The sequence below is a fragment of the Micrasema longulum genome, unplaced genomic scaffold (assembly GCF_059751315.1).
Source record: "Micrasema longulum isolate JH-2025_06_02 unplaced genomic scaffold, ASM5975131v1 h1tg001802l, whole genome shotgun sequence".
NCBI lineage: Eukaryota > Metazoa > Arthropoda > Insecta > Trichoptera > Brachycentridae > Micrasema > Micrasema longulum.
The window spans coordinates 321,497-337,331 of NW_028278976.1; the positions used below are offsets into that span (position 1 = coordinate 321,497).

General features: G+C 34.3%; 2 protein-coding genes and 1 long non-coding RNA gene across 4 annotated transcripts in view; 1 reads left to right on the forward strand and 2 right to left on the reverse strand.

The window, feature by feature from the left end:
- Roc2 (Regulator of cullins 2) overlaps window positions 1-15,835 on the reverse strand; it is a 115,509-nt gene that overhangs the window by 96,771 nt on the left and 2,903 nt on the right. The gene's annotated exons all lie outside the window — the stretch shown is intronic.
- Window positions 12-14,935, forward strand: LOC148273930 (facilitated trehalose transporter Tret1-like). 2 transcript variants are annotated; one of them, XM_088237898.1, is made up of 4 exons: window positions 12-496; window positions 10,826-11,344; window positions 12,107-12,229; window positions 13,055-14,935. In XM_088237898.1, exons 1-4 carry the CDS (start codon window positions 422-424, stop codon window positions 14,309-14,311), a joined length of 1,974 nt encoding a protein of 657 aa, XP_088094024.1. In that variant the 5' UTR covers window positions 12-421; the 3' UTR covers window positions 14,312-14,935. The 2 variants fall into 2 exon arrangements, with proteins under 2 accessions (XP_088094024.1, XP_088094025.1); XM_088237899.1 differs by lacking the exon at window positions 12-496 and adding an exon at window positions 10,377-10,623.
- On the reverse strand, window positions 2,294-6,923 carry LOC148273931 (uncharacterized). The gene is made up of 2 exons (XR_015824423.1): window positions 3,362-6,923; window positions 2,294-3,315 (listed from the first exon to the last, which is right to left on the reverse strand). It is a non-coding gene; the product is annotated as an uncharacterized LOC148273931 (long non-coding RNA).

A 15,835-nucleotide genomic window follows, 5' to 3' on the forward strand; every position in this document is an offset into this window, starting at 1 on the left:
TGCGAGAACTTAAACGGAACACAACCGCCAAACGGCAGACCTCTTCTCAGGGTAATACGGCGCGAAATTCAGATTTGGAAGGATCTAGAAGGCGACCAAACATTTCATTTTTAGCGCAAGACGAAAAATCGGGCTAGTTTTTTTAAAACGCATTAATTTCAGCAAGGGCTGATAATTTAAGAATCCTGTGATAATAATTAAGTATTTTTAGAAAAAGTTGGACTATTTGCCAAAGTAAGGAGCCAATTATCCTGGCTTTTACCATTCCGGGAGTGCGGTGTGAAAAGTATACGATACAAAAGGGATATTTTTACAACTGTTACAGTTTTAACGTGCCGTAAAGTGTGTGGACATTTTTGTGGGAGGCAATAATTAGCCCACATTTTAAAGACTACGCTAGTGTTTTGATTACCAGTTCAAGATGAGTTTCAATAAGAAGAACACGTCCGCCATGGCCAAGTTTATGGACATGCTCCGGCAAATGTCGTCGGAAAAGGTAAGGTGGTAATGAGGATATGTTGTTGTTGCCCTGTGGACGGTTGCGTCCTTCTCTAGAACCATTACAGATTTAGAAACCTTTACGGCATTGAGGTACCTGTTCGAAATGAGAGTGAATGCAGTTTTAATTCCTCGGCCGTGGATGCATTTAAAACTCAATATACGGGTAATGTCAATGTGCACGTCAAATTAATTGCAAGATATAGCGAAATGCCCCTAAGGCACATGTCCCAAACGTACATAGGATACTATTAAAAATAATTTATTCCAAGCAATATATTTTCTGTATCTTTTTCTTTATATTGTAATTTATTCATTTTATTCAAATGATTTTATTATTTTTAAATTAAATTACATTATATTTCAATATATTTGTGAACTTATTATTATTAATAATTTTGAAGGAAAAAAATATAATAAATTAGAAGAAACAATAACATATACTTATCAATGAAACTTCTTGGTTTAGTTTTACTTTTTATTATTTTTCAGTCTTGAAGATGCCTACTTAGGCGAAAGCGCTCGTTGGTCAAAATAATAAAAAGTAAAACTAAACCAAGAAGTTTCATTGATAAGTTTATTTATAATTTTATGATAATCATTAACTATGGAGTTTTATCAAGAAATATCAACAAAAAACATCAATAATAATAATAACATATACAGTAGCAATCCAAAAAAACATTAAATACTTGTTTTTAATATTGGATATTACCCATACTGAGTTACAAACATAATTTAGAAAATAAAGTAGAAAATTTGACTAAAATTATAAGAGTTTTTTTTAATAGCAGTAAGTATCTACAAAAAAAACAATAGAAAATAAAAATAATTCTATTTAAAAATCATTTTAAACCGTATACATATTTACTATGCGTAAAAAAAATAAAGAACAAACTATTTTTATGTTTTAGATAAATTAAAGGAAAGTTTTAGGAGAATAGGAGAAGATTTAAGTTTGCCTAAATGTAACAAGCGCAATGTAAACATTAGTTTATGTATTATGATATCATGAAAATACATAAGTCAACATATGATAATGAATAAAAAAATAATAATATTACCCTTAATTAACATTATTTTATGCTTTAATTAAGTCACTATAGAAAATAAATATAATGGAAATCATAACCAGAGGGCGCGCGTGCCTTTGCTTTCATCAAAGAAACAAACCAGAAGATTTATTTCTGATTGATAGTTGACTAATCAAATTAAAATATAACGAAAATAGTAAGTGTTATTTAATTTGGAAAATGAACCACAGATGACGCTAATGCATAGTAAATTTGATTAATGTTTTTTTTAAATTTAATTTTATTTCTTTTCATAGGTATCTCTATACGTCTTTTTTATACTTTTGTATATTTTACTTTATCTCAATTTATCATGTTTTTTTAAAGCCTAGTGTTGAGTACATGTTATTGTATTTTATAATATAAATGGTAGTGTGCCTTTTACAAGTAGGAGAATAATCCATTAAACATACATTTAAGTAGAATTGGTTAAACATGATAATAATTTAAAAATACTTTAATAGTGTGAAAAGGTAAATAAAGTTAAAAAAATAGATTATAAGGAAATAAGGAAATTCAGTGTTTTTTATTATTATTTATTTGTTAATACACTATCAAACTAAGCAAAAAAAAATTTTTATGTATCGTATAATCTTCGCTTTGATTTTTTAAGTTCTCTAATTTTTTAATCACTCCGCACATAACGTCACCAGTTCTCTTCGGTGAATTGTCCTGATTGGCGGGTTGGCTTCCCGAAATTCGGAAATCTATCACAAGACTCTATCATTGGTTGATTTAACTTAACTTGTGACGTCATCTAAATAAGTTTATTTAAAATATATTTTAGAGAAACTTCGCTTTACAATTAAATGATCTAATTTTTACCGCGTGTAAGAAAACATTTTTTACATCCAATTTCCCGTAGCACTGAACTTCCTCAATCAAAGGGAAACAATGAGATGAACCATTTGAAAATACTCAAAAAGTCTAACAGAGTGTTTTCAACTCGATGGCTACTCTCAAGTAAAAATCCTGGAAAAGATAGTTGAATGGAGACAAGTCCGCCTCGAAGTTTTTAGGTTGGCGCGGTCGCCTAGATCCTGGGTTCGATTCCTGGCAAGGTTTACACGGAATGTTGGTTAAAAAGATTGCCTATCATGTTTGCGGTACCAGGTTCGGTTCCCGGCAGCGTGGGCGTAAACTAATTATTTTGAAGGTGGTTTTACACTGCACTATTTCATTCTCCCTGGATTGAAACCTGAAGAGCGAGACTGATCACCTTGCATTCGTTTAACTGATGACCGAGACACACTGCATTTAGTTTTCCAATGCAGTACCCTATGTACCATCGGGTCGGGATAAGGGTATGATAAGGATGATGGTAATTACATTAATTTGTTGAAAACAAAGTTTTCGAGGATAAACTATTATTTTTTAGCAATGAACTGTACAGATAACCCAATAACTTTTTTTTTCAAAATAACCAATACAGATATCATTATATTAGGTCAACTCTGGTAGACATAATTATAGACATATTTAAATAATAATATTTTAGAAGTATTCATGGACAGTCCCTGGATAAGAAGTATAAAATTAAAAATAGTTTTCAGGCGTTGCCTGTTAAGTGAAATAATTCAGCACGATGAATCCTATCCACATCAATAAAGGTTTCAGCTGTTGAGACAGATGGAAGAGTTGAGGAAATGGGGATGTTTAAACATATACATTAAAGTGAATTTTACACAATGCGTAAAGTGGAAACTCAAACTAGCCAGCGATAGGTCATAAGCTCTGTAAAAATCTACAAACATTTTGAAAACTTAAAAATATTTTGAACAATTATTCACTATTTTTTGAAGACTATTTTATTATAAAATAATTATACCGATTATGACGTTATGAAATTTGGTTGAAAAATAGATTGCAGAAACACCGCGTAGATTTTATATTCGTGGAAACACAAAGGTAAACCCGATACCATAAACCGCGGAGCAATCCAGCCTTGTCTAGAAAAAATTGGACATACCCAAAATACTGCAAATAATTAGAATGAACTATAAACTCATTGGTTGGGAAAATTTGGAGGAACTAATGGCTATTGATGGAAGACAAAAATTGTCGCAACAAATACATCAGTTCACGTCTAAGCGCTTGTAATATTTACGTGTAATAGAAATATGTCGTGTTGCAAAAAAAAACTTTTTTTGTTGATAAAATAAGTCTGAAAAAAGTTCGAAGAAACAATAAAAGTAAAAATAAAAAATTGTGGTATTTCATGTTGACTTAATTTTTAAAAATAAATAAATTATTATGTTTATAAAAAAAAACACTTGTCGGTCTTAGTACGGGGTAATGACCCTGGTTAGACTGGCAATAATACAATATAAAAAAAAATACATAGATATAATGGTTGCATAATATGCTCTTTGCTTGTATTATTTTGGTCCCATTGGGAACTATGTTTTAAAAAATGTGTGATAAACTGTTTATAAGTAAATAAATATTTTATTATATTATTTACGTGTGATTACCTGTATACTTTTTTTGTGAACTGTTTTGTAAATAAATAAATTAATGCAATGATTTCGACAAAAAAACATTTGTTAGTAAACAGTAAAGTTGTCAAAGCAAGAAAAACGCGATTTTAGCTATCGTAAATTATGATAGGTATAACCATATTAAGTTTTATTAACAGAGATCTAAAACAGGCTTTAAAATGTTATTTTGCTTAAAGGTAAATAATGAGTAACACGTGACAATGTCTGGCACGCAGATCTAATAAAACATTGATCAAAAAAATATCATCAATGAAAAAAATTCATTCATATATAGTAAAAGACAGTGGTCAAGATCCAAGATCATGGCCGAAACATCGCAACAAGAAACACGCTATTGTCGGAACATCTGTGCGTGTAAACTATAACCATCGTAATCAAATAAATACTTGATTGAAGTCCGTTTTAAATGGATCAAGTTGAATAAGAAATGGGTCAGAATTTTAAATAAGAAATCTTATTTTATTTGAAGTAAAACTGACCTTTTTACGTATTTATCAAATATACGGCCTAAGCCAATTACAACAGTTATATGAAGAAACATATATACAGGAAACTGAACAAAAAGAACATAAAAATACGTAGCAAAGACAAACAAGGGCAGTAAAATATTAGTATACAATATATTCAAAAGCATCACAACATGTAGGTAAGACTTCGAGCTAGCCCTTGCCAATCCATCTTCATCCCACAATGTGTTAATGGCGAAGAGATCTACGAAAAGCCGGAAATCTATCCCAAAGAATTCAAAGTTATTTGACGAATTGACTAATCTACACATTTTGGACATTGTGGCAAAAAAACAAAAGTTGTTCTTAGAAGATTTGATAAATAACATATTTTGATTTCTGTTCTGAACGATGTTTTGAGTATATCCAAATGTTTGGAGGTAGGCTGAATTTCCTCCCTAGGGAATTATTTAGATCTAAATTTGTTGCAACAGAGATGGAAAACATTTTCGAGAAGGGAATATGGAAGTCTAAGCATTTATAGGGCTTATAACCTGTCAACACAAAAGTCAACAGATGGAAGAGTTGTGGAAATGTGGATGTTTGAATATAGGCAGAATGGTGAATCTTCTTCTCTGGTCTCAGTCCTGGGATTGGCTGGCAGCAATTACATTCATTCTTCTCCTCCATTCCTCCCTGTCTTGTGCGGCTCTTTTAAAGTCAACATATGATGAGCAGCGCACGTCCTCTAATAGGTCCTCCAGGTACTCTCGGCGTGGGCGTCCCCTAGAATTTGTCCCCTCGGTCATCCTCTCCATTATGACATGCAGGAGGCCTTCTTGACGTATCACATGGCCGATCCATCTCGCTCGCCTTTCGGACAAGGTCCTGAGCAGGTGCCTTCCACCTTCGATTATTTGGAGAACCTCTTCATTTGTAATGTGGTCTCTCCAGGAAATACCTAGTAGTCTTCTATAGGACCACATCTCAAAAGCCTCTAGTCTCCGTTTATCTATTTCGGATAGGCACCATGTCTCGCAGCCATACATCAAGATACTCCATACATAGGTCTTGATTAGGAGTATTCTTAGTTTTAGGTCTATATTATTTGATTCAATTATTTTTGACCTTTTATTAAATGCAAGTCTAGCTTATGGTGAATACGGCCACGTTAATCAGCCTAGACTTCCATATTTCTTTCTCAAAAATGTTTTCCACCTATATTGCAACTTTAGATATATTATTAATATCAGTATGATTAAATGGATTACATACTGCAGGTTCTATTTACGAATGATTTTTGAAACGAATTTGCGGATTTTACACTCGTATACTTCTACCGCTGGAGTTTAATATGGTAAGCCGGTTGTCAGTTTTGAAATTTTGTTTTGTTGGCATTGTAGTCTATGTATAATATATTTGCTATACCCCATCATAATGGGATCATATGACATAGTTTAGCTTTAACATATTATGCCGTCTGCTATTCGTCTTTCGTGTCGAAGTTTTAGTAAGTACATTGGCTAATTTTGCATTTTTTACATGCCTATTATTTGAATCAACACCTACACCTACTTGCATCGCGCCATTTCTCTGTAGATATGGGCAGAGAGGATAGAACGCCACATGCGTCAATATTGACATACTGCCGTACGATCAATTTCTTGTTCAATTTTCTGATCTCTATGATCGGGCTCAATAAGAACAGTCTGCAAAAGTCTGTCGATCTATATAACCTTTAAACTTCTGTTAACTATCAGAAAGTTTCCGGACGACTCCGGACAAATCTCCATATTACTTACTCCAACTAAGGATACCAATAACGAATGACGTCTTTCCTTATCGCTTTCAATATTACAACAACAAGAAAATCAAATGTTTATCCAAATGAGTAAATACGATTAGTCCCGATACTGCAAGAGAAAAAATCTGTAAATAAGCTTTTTTTGTACAGAATCTGTGGATAATGTTTGCCGAATCTTGAGATTAGTAAAAAAATAAAGGTTCATTGTACAGTTATATTCTTGTAGAATGTGTCTGGGCGGATTAGCAATACAGTTCTGTGTGTGAAATATGATCAGAATCCTTGACAAGTGTTTTCGTCTTGATTGCTACTTTCGGCTAAATATCCTGAAAAGGGAAATCGAGTAGAGAAAAGTCCTCCTCGTAATATAGTGGTTGGCCTACCGTTCTCGGGGTCCTGGATCGGATTCATAGGAGGGTCCACACGAAATATTTGTTTATAAGGTGGTTTTACACTGCAATGTTTCATTGTCCCTGGACTTGTACCTGAGGCGTTATACTGGTCACCTTACCTTCCTGTACCAGACGATCGGGATACGCTGCATTTTTTTTTTAATGCAGTGCCCTATGCATCGTCGAGTATGGAAAAGGGTTTGATTATGACGATGATGAATATTATTTGACTAGGGTTCATTGCTACCAAAGTATTACACAACACGCCAAGTAAAATGAATTTAATTGTCATACAATCAATATAGAAATAATAGATTGATAATAGAGAATACATACAATGTAAAAACTTATTATTTCTGGTCATTATAATAGTGGTTGGCGCATTTGGCTACCATAAATGAGATCCTGGGTTAGATTACAGACAAGTCGACGTTAACTATTTATTTGGTAAGGAGTCTTTTCAGCGCAATTTCAAATTCCACGAACTAGCACATAAGCGAAGACTGAATTTTCCTTTATGAAGCCAATTTTTGAAATATATTGTAATTGGTACAATAATGCAGAGATAGTTGCACCATTAGGTGAATACGGGAATGACGGAAATGATTTTTTTTGTTTTTTAAACCAATGCAGTGATTAAATATTATATTAAATATTATATATATATATATATATAAATTATTCACCAGGCAAAAGTGTTTAAAATTAGACAGCTGAGAGACAATCACACCCGCCACTTCTGCTCACTGTACTTTGTAGTCCTAACGCTCTTAGATACCTCCGTGTAAAATTTCAACGTTTATCAGTAGTTCATGGTTTACCTCTTCGTTCTTATTCTCAAAGCAACCTCTTGATCCCCATCCACAATAATTATTCATCCTTCTTCTCCAACTCATATAGTACACATGCGGCTGGACTGTGGAGTCATCTCCCATCTACTATCGAAGATGCTCCTAAGGTCTGTTCATTATTACAAGAATTTCCAAGTAAACAAACCAGCCGCGTGATACCCGATGGAGAATAGCCTATTTCACACCTATCATCTTAATCTAAACGGCACGGTAAAATTATAGTGGGTTGACATTTATTAGATTCGTTAGTACCTATTTAGATTTAATAATATTTACATATATTTTTTTTTATAAAACTAAATAGTTAATGACTTAAATAAAAAAATCAATAAAAACGCCTCGGCAAAAAAAAAGAAATATTAGCGTTCTTATAATTTACCCAAATATTTCAATTTTGGTGACCATTTTCAAGGAGTTGTAAATAACTCACTATTAAAAAATGGAAATCAAACTGATCCGTAAGTCCGCAACACTAGCCACGGGACCACAACTCGATTCAAATAATATAGCACAACTTAACCAAACACATTTTAATGATCATTTTATCGAAATAATTATTTAAATTAAGCAAGTACTCTCAGGTAAAAATCCTGCAAAAGAAAATCGACTGGAGATTAGTCGGTCTCATGGTGTTCTGGTTATTGCGTTTGCCGGGTATTAAATAAATAAATAATTGTAAAACAACAAATATCGCTCCACCGTATTGTATTTTATCATGCCGTGAAGATTTTTTCCGTGGTGTGAATTGGGCCAATCATGCGATATCACGCAGTGGGCTCGTGGTTTGCACGTGCACAGCGGTCCAGTCTCAGTGAATGTACGGTACACTATTTAAGAAACATCTTATTTCTCTTCCTTAACCTTTCCTCTTTTCCACTCTATTTATTCCCCTTTCCATTGAAGACTAGCATCGATATAAATTAATTTATATACACGTAATGCTAGTTCTATTTTTGTATCTATTTTGTTTGATTTTTTTCGCATACGTTTTGAAACCAAAATTAAATAAGTATAAATAACACCCTTTATTTCATAAGTTGTAAGAAATTGACAGTTTTTTGGCAATAACTGAGAGCCAACGTACAAATATGCGTGTAAAAGAAGTTAAATATTAAAATAAAAAAAAACAAAAGAGATGCAATGTAAAAAATACTCGAAAAGTTATCAGTGTCAAGGACGTTGTGTAAGAAAAAATGACATCCAGCCGTTATCGACGCTGCATTTTTAATGACGAAAACGAAAATATGGGGCACCGCGCCGATGCAAAAGAGTAGTTAAAATGTCATTGTATTGCCTTCATTTCGAAAGTTCGTTCGCATCCCATATAACTATCTCACTCCGTAACGAAATTGTATTCGCACTCGTTTCGGCTTCATACGAATAAAAACTATATTAACTTGTAATAAGCACACGGCGCCGTCGGCGTCGTTAACGAATTGGGATTGGTAGATCCGTTACATCTTATTGTAGGGTGTCACGGGCGTTAGAGCTTTAACGAAAGCTATGACATATAGGCAATAAATGTATATATCTATCAGAGACCATTTTTTGAGAAAAGTCTGAAAATTCACAGGGATGTGACATTAACTAGTTTAAATGATTAATTTACACACTGTGTAACTTTCAACATTCAGCATATATTCGAACATCCAACTCAGTTACTTTTTCATAAATGCTGATCCCAGATCAACATATCTTTATAAAATCTCCGGAACGTTCAATTCAGTACTTAAATTACCGTTATTGTCAAAATTGACAAAAGTATGTCTATACAATCGTAAAATGGCGGTTTCGTGGTGTAACGGTTAAGGGTTGAGACGCTTGCCTCAATCACGAGGGTCCCGGGATTCTTAGTAAGATTACAATAACTAAATGTATTACTAGTAATTCATCACCATCGTCATGATATTGACAAATACACAACTGTTTTTTTAAAAGTAAATATAAATCTTGTATAAGCATGCAACTCTTAAATTTTAAAAAATGCATAAAACAAAGTATTTTTTGCGATTATCTACCTAGTACTAATATACCAAATGGTTTTTAAATGTTCTTTGATTATCCTAATATTTTTGCAATTAATTCAAGTCTTTCATTCGTTTTGGCAGACATAATAATATTAATAATAATTCATGTTTTTCATAAATTTTGTAAACACTGCGATTAATTAATTACGGTAAATCTTAGGTTTAACATTTCATGTTATTCTAAACTAAAATATATGATGATTGAATTGTGAACATTTGCGTAATATCATAAATTAATTATAAACTAAATAATATAAGATAAACTAAAATCATAATAATAATAACAATAATTGTCGTAAGTAACTCAACTATAATCACTTGTTTGAAGTTTGAATACATAATAAAGGTAGATTTTACTGACGAATAGTCATATTTTTTAATTAAAAAAAAAATCTGTTACGCTAAGAACCAGCGTAGCAACGTCTTCTCTAGTTAATATATGAGATAGTATTAGTTAGAGGAGACGTTGCGAAAAAGGTGTCCAAAATACATAATTCATTTCAGGCTGGATTTAGATTTTATAAAATTATTTTGAAATATTGATAAAATTCTGGGTGCATACAATATTAAACCAGGAAACACGTGATCAATAAACGATTTGCAAATATTGTGTATTTTCTAGGGAGTCTCCGGTCAGGGGTTATCAACAAGTCAACGCTTGTGGGGAAAAATGACGTTTCCTAGCGATCATCACTACATTTTTCAGAGTATAGCCGCCGGTCAAGAGATATCATTAAAAATAATGACCTTGCCTGGAATAACGATAACATTATAAATACGAGCAAATACTTAATAATATGACATTTATCACAACGTCTCACTCATAAAACCATCAAATATCTCACATTTTAGTGTGTACTTATACATATTCGATTGAATCATCTGCGAACACTTGACAGCTGTCACTTTGACAGTTAGCTTTTCCGCGTTAATACTAAGGGTTGATCGTGTTAATAAACTGTGTAGTGATTTTAGAGAAAAGATTTTGCAAAAAGCGTAATTTTGCTCCTGGATAAAAAGTAGTGAAAAAGGTATAAAAAAATACACAATTAAATACGTGAGAAAAATGGTATCGATTTGTATATATATATATATATATATTTTAAATTTTCCCAAAAAATGCAAAAAAAAAACTGCATAGTAAGGAGAATTCATTTCAAGGATCGTCCGTATACAAATAAGCCAATTTGTAAGTTAACTTGTTAGTTAACCGTGTTCGTTTTTTTGTTTTAGGGGAACGATTCAAAGCAACGCGGAGCCGAGAGCCGCTTGCTGGCGCTCTCCTCCGGTCCAGGGAGAGGGTACGCCCGCGTCCCATCCAAGGCCACCATTTCCGCCAGCACCACCAGCACCAGTCTCGTGACAGACTATTCCGGCTCCCAACTCCACCTGCCGAGGGGCCTCTTTCCCCACGACTTCTCCCACGAGCCTTACGAGGAAGAATACCTGGAGGAGGACGAGCAGGGCGACGAGGAGGAACGCTCGTTGACGCAAGAGGAACACGGAGGGCTGGAGCCAGAGGACTACGAGCAGATAAGGCAACACTTCCAGCAGAAAAGGCAAATCAGTTTGGGCGGAGGAAGCAAGTACAAAATGGAGATGGAAATCAAGGGAATCAAAGATGAGAACCTGCGGAATGCGGTGCCTTTTGTGGAGGCGCTCTCGGATACCGGGAAGAACAAAGACTATTCCAGCAAGTCGGATTCCTCGCCATATTTGCCAACAACGAAGAAACTCAATATTGGAATGCAGGTATGTGGCATTGATTTAGTAGGTCTTGTAAAAAAAATCTCCAAAACCACTTATAAATACGGTCCGTCACCTGAATTGAGCGTGTTATCGAGTACATTTCTCATTAATTTTAAACACACGATGATATGTTCAATTTGATGATAAAGAATATAAACTCCATTGAATATCACAAAAGCTTCACACGGCAGGTCAATTCCTCCGATTGATAATGTGCTGCAAGCATGGAGATTGTCCTTTTCTTATTCGATTAAAGGGTGCGCACTGTATAATTCAACAGTGTAAATTAAAGGATAATTTCAGCTTGAGAATCGCATGAATTTTATGCCAGTTCGGCAAAATGAGGACACAATTTTATCACTTTTGAACAAAGATTTATAAGCCAAATATTTATCGGAGTACAGATAAAACAACTATGAGTGCTAGAGCAAATATTGGTCCGTTTCTTGAATATTAAACTCATAAAAACATTTACAGGAGCTATTGACACTAAGGTGATATTGGTGTTTGCCTAGTTATATTATTGTATGTACCTTACACTTCATATTCCGTTATCAGGAAGTTCATTAAAACAATAGTTAATATTAACAAATTACAACTGGGATGGAGAATACCTTAAATAAGGGAATGTGGAAGTCTAGGCATTTACAGGGCTTATGACCTGTCATTGGCTGGTTTAAGTGGCCACTTTACACACTGTGTAACATTCACCATTTTGCCTATGTTTGAACATCCATATTTCATTACGTTATTTCTTTATTTCAGATTTTGGCTGCTGTAGCGGTATCTCTGGGGTCATTGGTTGTGGGATATTGTACGGCATACACATCCCCGGCTCTGGCGACTATGTATCACGAAAACAGCACAATATCCGTTACTAAAGCAGAGGTAAGTTGACCGAAGAAGAAAATACTCAAATATTTTAACCGCTAAACTTATATATATAAAAACGGAAAAGGGTTAATTTTTTTGGTGACAATCAGAGAGAAGTACAAAAATAATTGACTATCGGAAAGACTCAGAATTAGAATGTATTTTTAGTATGATTGGTGATAATTTCGATGCTTTTCTAATTGCCCGCTTATGGTATCGGCCCGAGCTGGGCATGCGCCACCTAATTATCTTACTGCAAATGACTAAGATGCTAATGGGTGCACTAATGAAACTTAAAAGGGGAAGTTATGTAGGTACTTAATCTATGTTTAAAATGTATGCTCATAAAGCAATGTAAATCAAGAAAATACTTAAAATATATTTTTTTGAATTTCGGATTTTTTAGTTCAAAATCTTGAATGTCGAAAATTGTTACTCATTAATAAATTCTCCGTTTAGCGTTTGTATAACATACAAAGTACGCATTTAATTATTATTGCCAACCGGTCTAAACGTACGCGTTCAAAGTCCTGATTACGAGACCTCACACCGCTTACATATTCTAAAATGGGTTCGGATAACAAAGTATTGATTAAACTCGAAATTCATTTGACTATTTTTTTTAAATCGCCTAATGAGTTCTGGTTTCTATGCAGTGACGTTATATGAATTATTACATCTATTATCTAGGCATAAATTAACACAAAGCAGAACGAAAATCTTAATTAAAACAATACTTATTGTAATCGGCTACGAAAATAAACCGACGAACTATTTTAGTTTATTTATTAATTGAGTGAAGTGTTAAAATGATTACATATTTTTTTTTTCTGTTTTTAGGGTTCGTGGGTGGGAGGTTTGATGCCCCTAGCAGCACTGGTCGGTGGAGTAATAGGGGGACCGTTAATAGAGCATTTCGGAAGAAAAAATACGATTCTCGCTATCAGCATCCCTTTCATTATATCCTGGATCATCATCGCCACAGCTGGCAGTGTGGCAATTGTGTACGTAGGGCGTATCTTCGGAGGATTGTGCGTGGGCATCGGCTCTCTGTCCTTTCCCGTCTACCTGGGGGAGATCATTCAACCCGAAGTTCGGGGCCAGCTCGGTCTGCTCCCTACGGCCTTCGGAAACATAGGCATCCTCGTATGCTTCGTAGCTGGCAATTACCTGGATTGGTCCGGCCTCGCCTGGCTCGGAGCCGCTCTCCCAGTTCCCTTCATGGTGCTCATGATGCTGATTCCGGAAACTCCCCGCTGGCTCGTGTCTCACGACCGCGGAGAGCAAGCGGCCCAGGCCCTGCGCTGGCTGAGAGGCAGCGATGCAGACGTGGAAGAAGAGCTTCGAGAAATCATCAAATCACACACAGACGCCGAAAGGAATGCCACAGGATCTGTCGCCCGAGAACTCTTCAAACGGGAACACACCAGAGCTATACTCATATCTCTGGGACTTATGTTTTTCCAACAGATGAGTGGTATCAATGCTGTAATTTTCTATACTGTGTCCATCTTTAAGGACGCCGGAAGCACGATCGACGAGAATTTGAGCACTATTATCGTGGGGATCGTTAATTTTGCCTCCACTTTCGTAGCGACGATTTTGATCGAACGTTTGGGAAGGAAAATTTTACTCTTCGTTTCCGGTGCCGCGATGGTATTCACTCTGATGACATTGGGTACATTCTTTTATCTGAGAAACTTCTACGACACGACCGATTACGGTTGGATTCCTCTTGTAAGTTTTGTGGTATATGTTATCGGCTTTTCTCTCGGGTTCGGCCCCATCCCGTGGCTGATGATGGGTGAGATTCTGCCCGGCAGGATAAGGGGAACAGCGGCATCGGTGGCTACAGCTTTCAACTGGTCCTGCACTTTCATCGTCACTAAGACCTTCGCGGATATCATTGAGAGCATCGGAACCCACGGTACTTTTTGGATGTTCGGAGTTATCTGCATGTTTGCGATGGTATTCACTTACATCTGGGTACCGGAGACGAAAGGAAAGAGTTTAGAAGACATTGAAAAGAAACTTTCTGGAAGAAAGAGTAAGGCAGACCAACTGGCCAGTATAAAAAAGATGACGATTGGTTGTTAAGTTACATCTTTAGTGAGGCTCAGTGTAAACAGTGGTAAATTGAATGGTACAAAGGTTTTTAATCATTATTACATCATTCTTTGCTGAAATCTAAACTTTGAATTAAAAATTATGTTTCCACGCTGAACCGATTCCCCTCAATATACCACCAATGAATCTCTGCATTTCATACGTCATTTTATTTATTCCATTTTACGCTTATTTTTATAATGTAACTGTAATAGTGAGATTAGGGCGAAAACAATAGTAAAAGTTCTCGCAATACTATTAGCTTTAAGTGTATTAGTAATGATACAATGATACAGACTTGAGTTTCCCTAACTTTGGAGATTAAGAATAAGAAACTCGTCAACATCAACCCACTCAACAATTTATTCGTTATAAGTGTTAGATATTTGTATAAGTTGAAAGATATTTAATTATTATAATGTTAAAACATATTTTATTATTTTACATGACAAATCTTATTTTTATATATTTATAATTTAAGGCTGTAAATTTTTATATAGGATGTAATTATTCTAAGTGATTCTATTTTTATATGTTAAATATCATTCATACGTTATGAGTGAGCAATAATAATGAAAAACGACTTCGCAAATAAATGAGTAGTCCCTAAAATTCTTTGTTGCGTTGTTATTTTACCCTAACTATGAATATTGTGTCTACCACGTACTTCCTCATCCTTCCAGTATCTATACATTTAAATATGGTAGAACTCCGTTTATCCAAACTCCAGTCATCCGGATTGCCAAATATCCAAATCGTTATAAGGAAATAAAAAATAAAGGAGATGTTTATAATTTTAAATTAATTGTGCAATTAACTTTGCTGGAAATGTCTAAGTGAGTTTTTAATGTGATTCCAATACGCTCTTTTATTTTTAAAGCAATAAAATCTGGCACTTATTAATCCGGATGGCACTCATTAATTAATTGATAATGTGAGTTTTACTGTATTACAAACAAAAATAGATAAATGGTAATTAATACTCTGGGGGCCTCCGTGGTGTAGTGATTAAGACGCTTGACTCACTCACGTAAGGTTCTGGGTTCGATTCCCGGTGAGAACACAAAAATTAATGTGTGATTTTTCTTAAGTCTGGGTGTTCTGTACTGTAATTCATAAATGTAATTGGGCCTGCGGGCCCAATTACATAATTGTGGTGCAAAAAAATATATTAAATTAAAAAATATGTAAATTTACTTATTTTTTATTTTTATCCAACAATATAAATGTTGAAAAGGCTTTAACATCAATATTAGAATTTATTTAGAGCACAAATATTTTAAATAAAATAAAAGTAAGAACATTCCAAGTAAATTGGTCGTACATTTGTATGTATTTTGTGCATTTATTTGAAAATTGTATCTGCATTACTTTACGGGTTGTAGAAGTAAAGTTAATGAATAGAAAGCAGATAGCTGAACTGCCAAAATGTACAGAAAAATAGGTCCATATTATTATGTGTGTTTACTTATTAAAAGACATTATAAACAGCATTTAAAAGAGAATAAATAGAGA

Bases quoted from the DNA above. Each gene is read 5' to 3' on its own strand.
- LOC148273930 (XM_088237898.1), top strand. From the start codon at position 422: ATGAGTTTCAATAAGAAGAACACGTCCGCCATGGCCAAGTTTATGGAC. The intron at 497-10,825 runs GTAAGGTGGTAA...TTTTTGTTTTAG, and splicing joins GGCAAATGTCGTCGGAAAAG to GGGAACGATTCAAAGCAACG. The intron at 12,230-13,054 runs GTAAGTTGACCG...TTCTGTTTTTAG, and splicing joins TATCCGTTACTAAAGCAGAG to GGTTCGTGGGTGGGAGGTTT.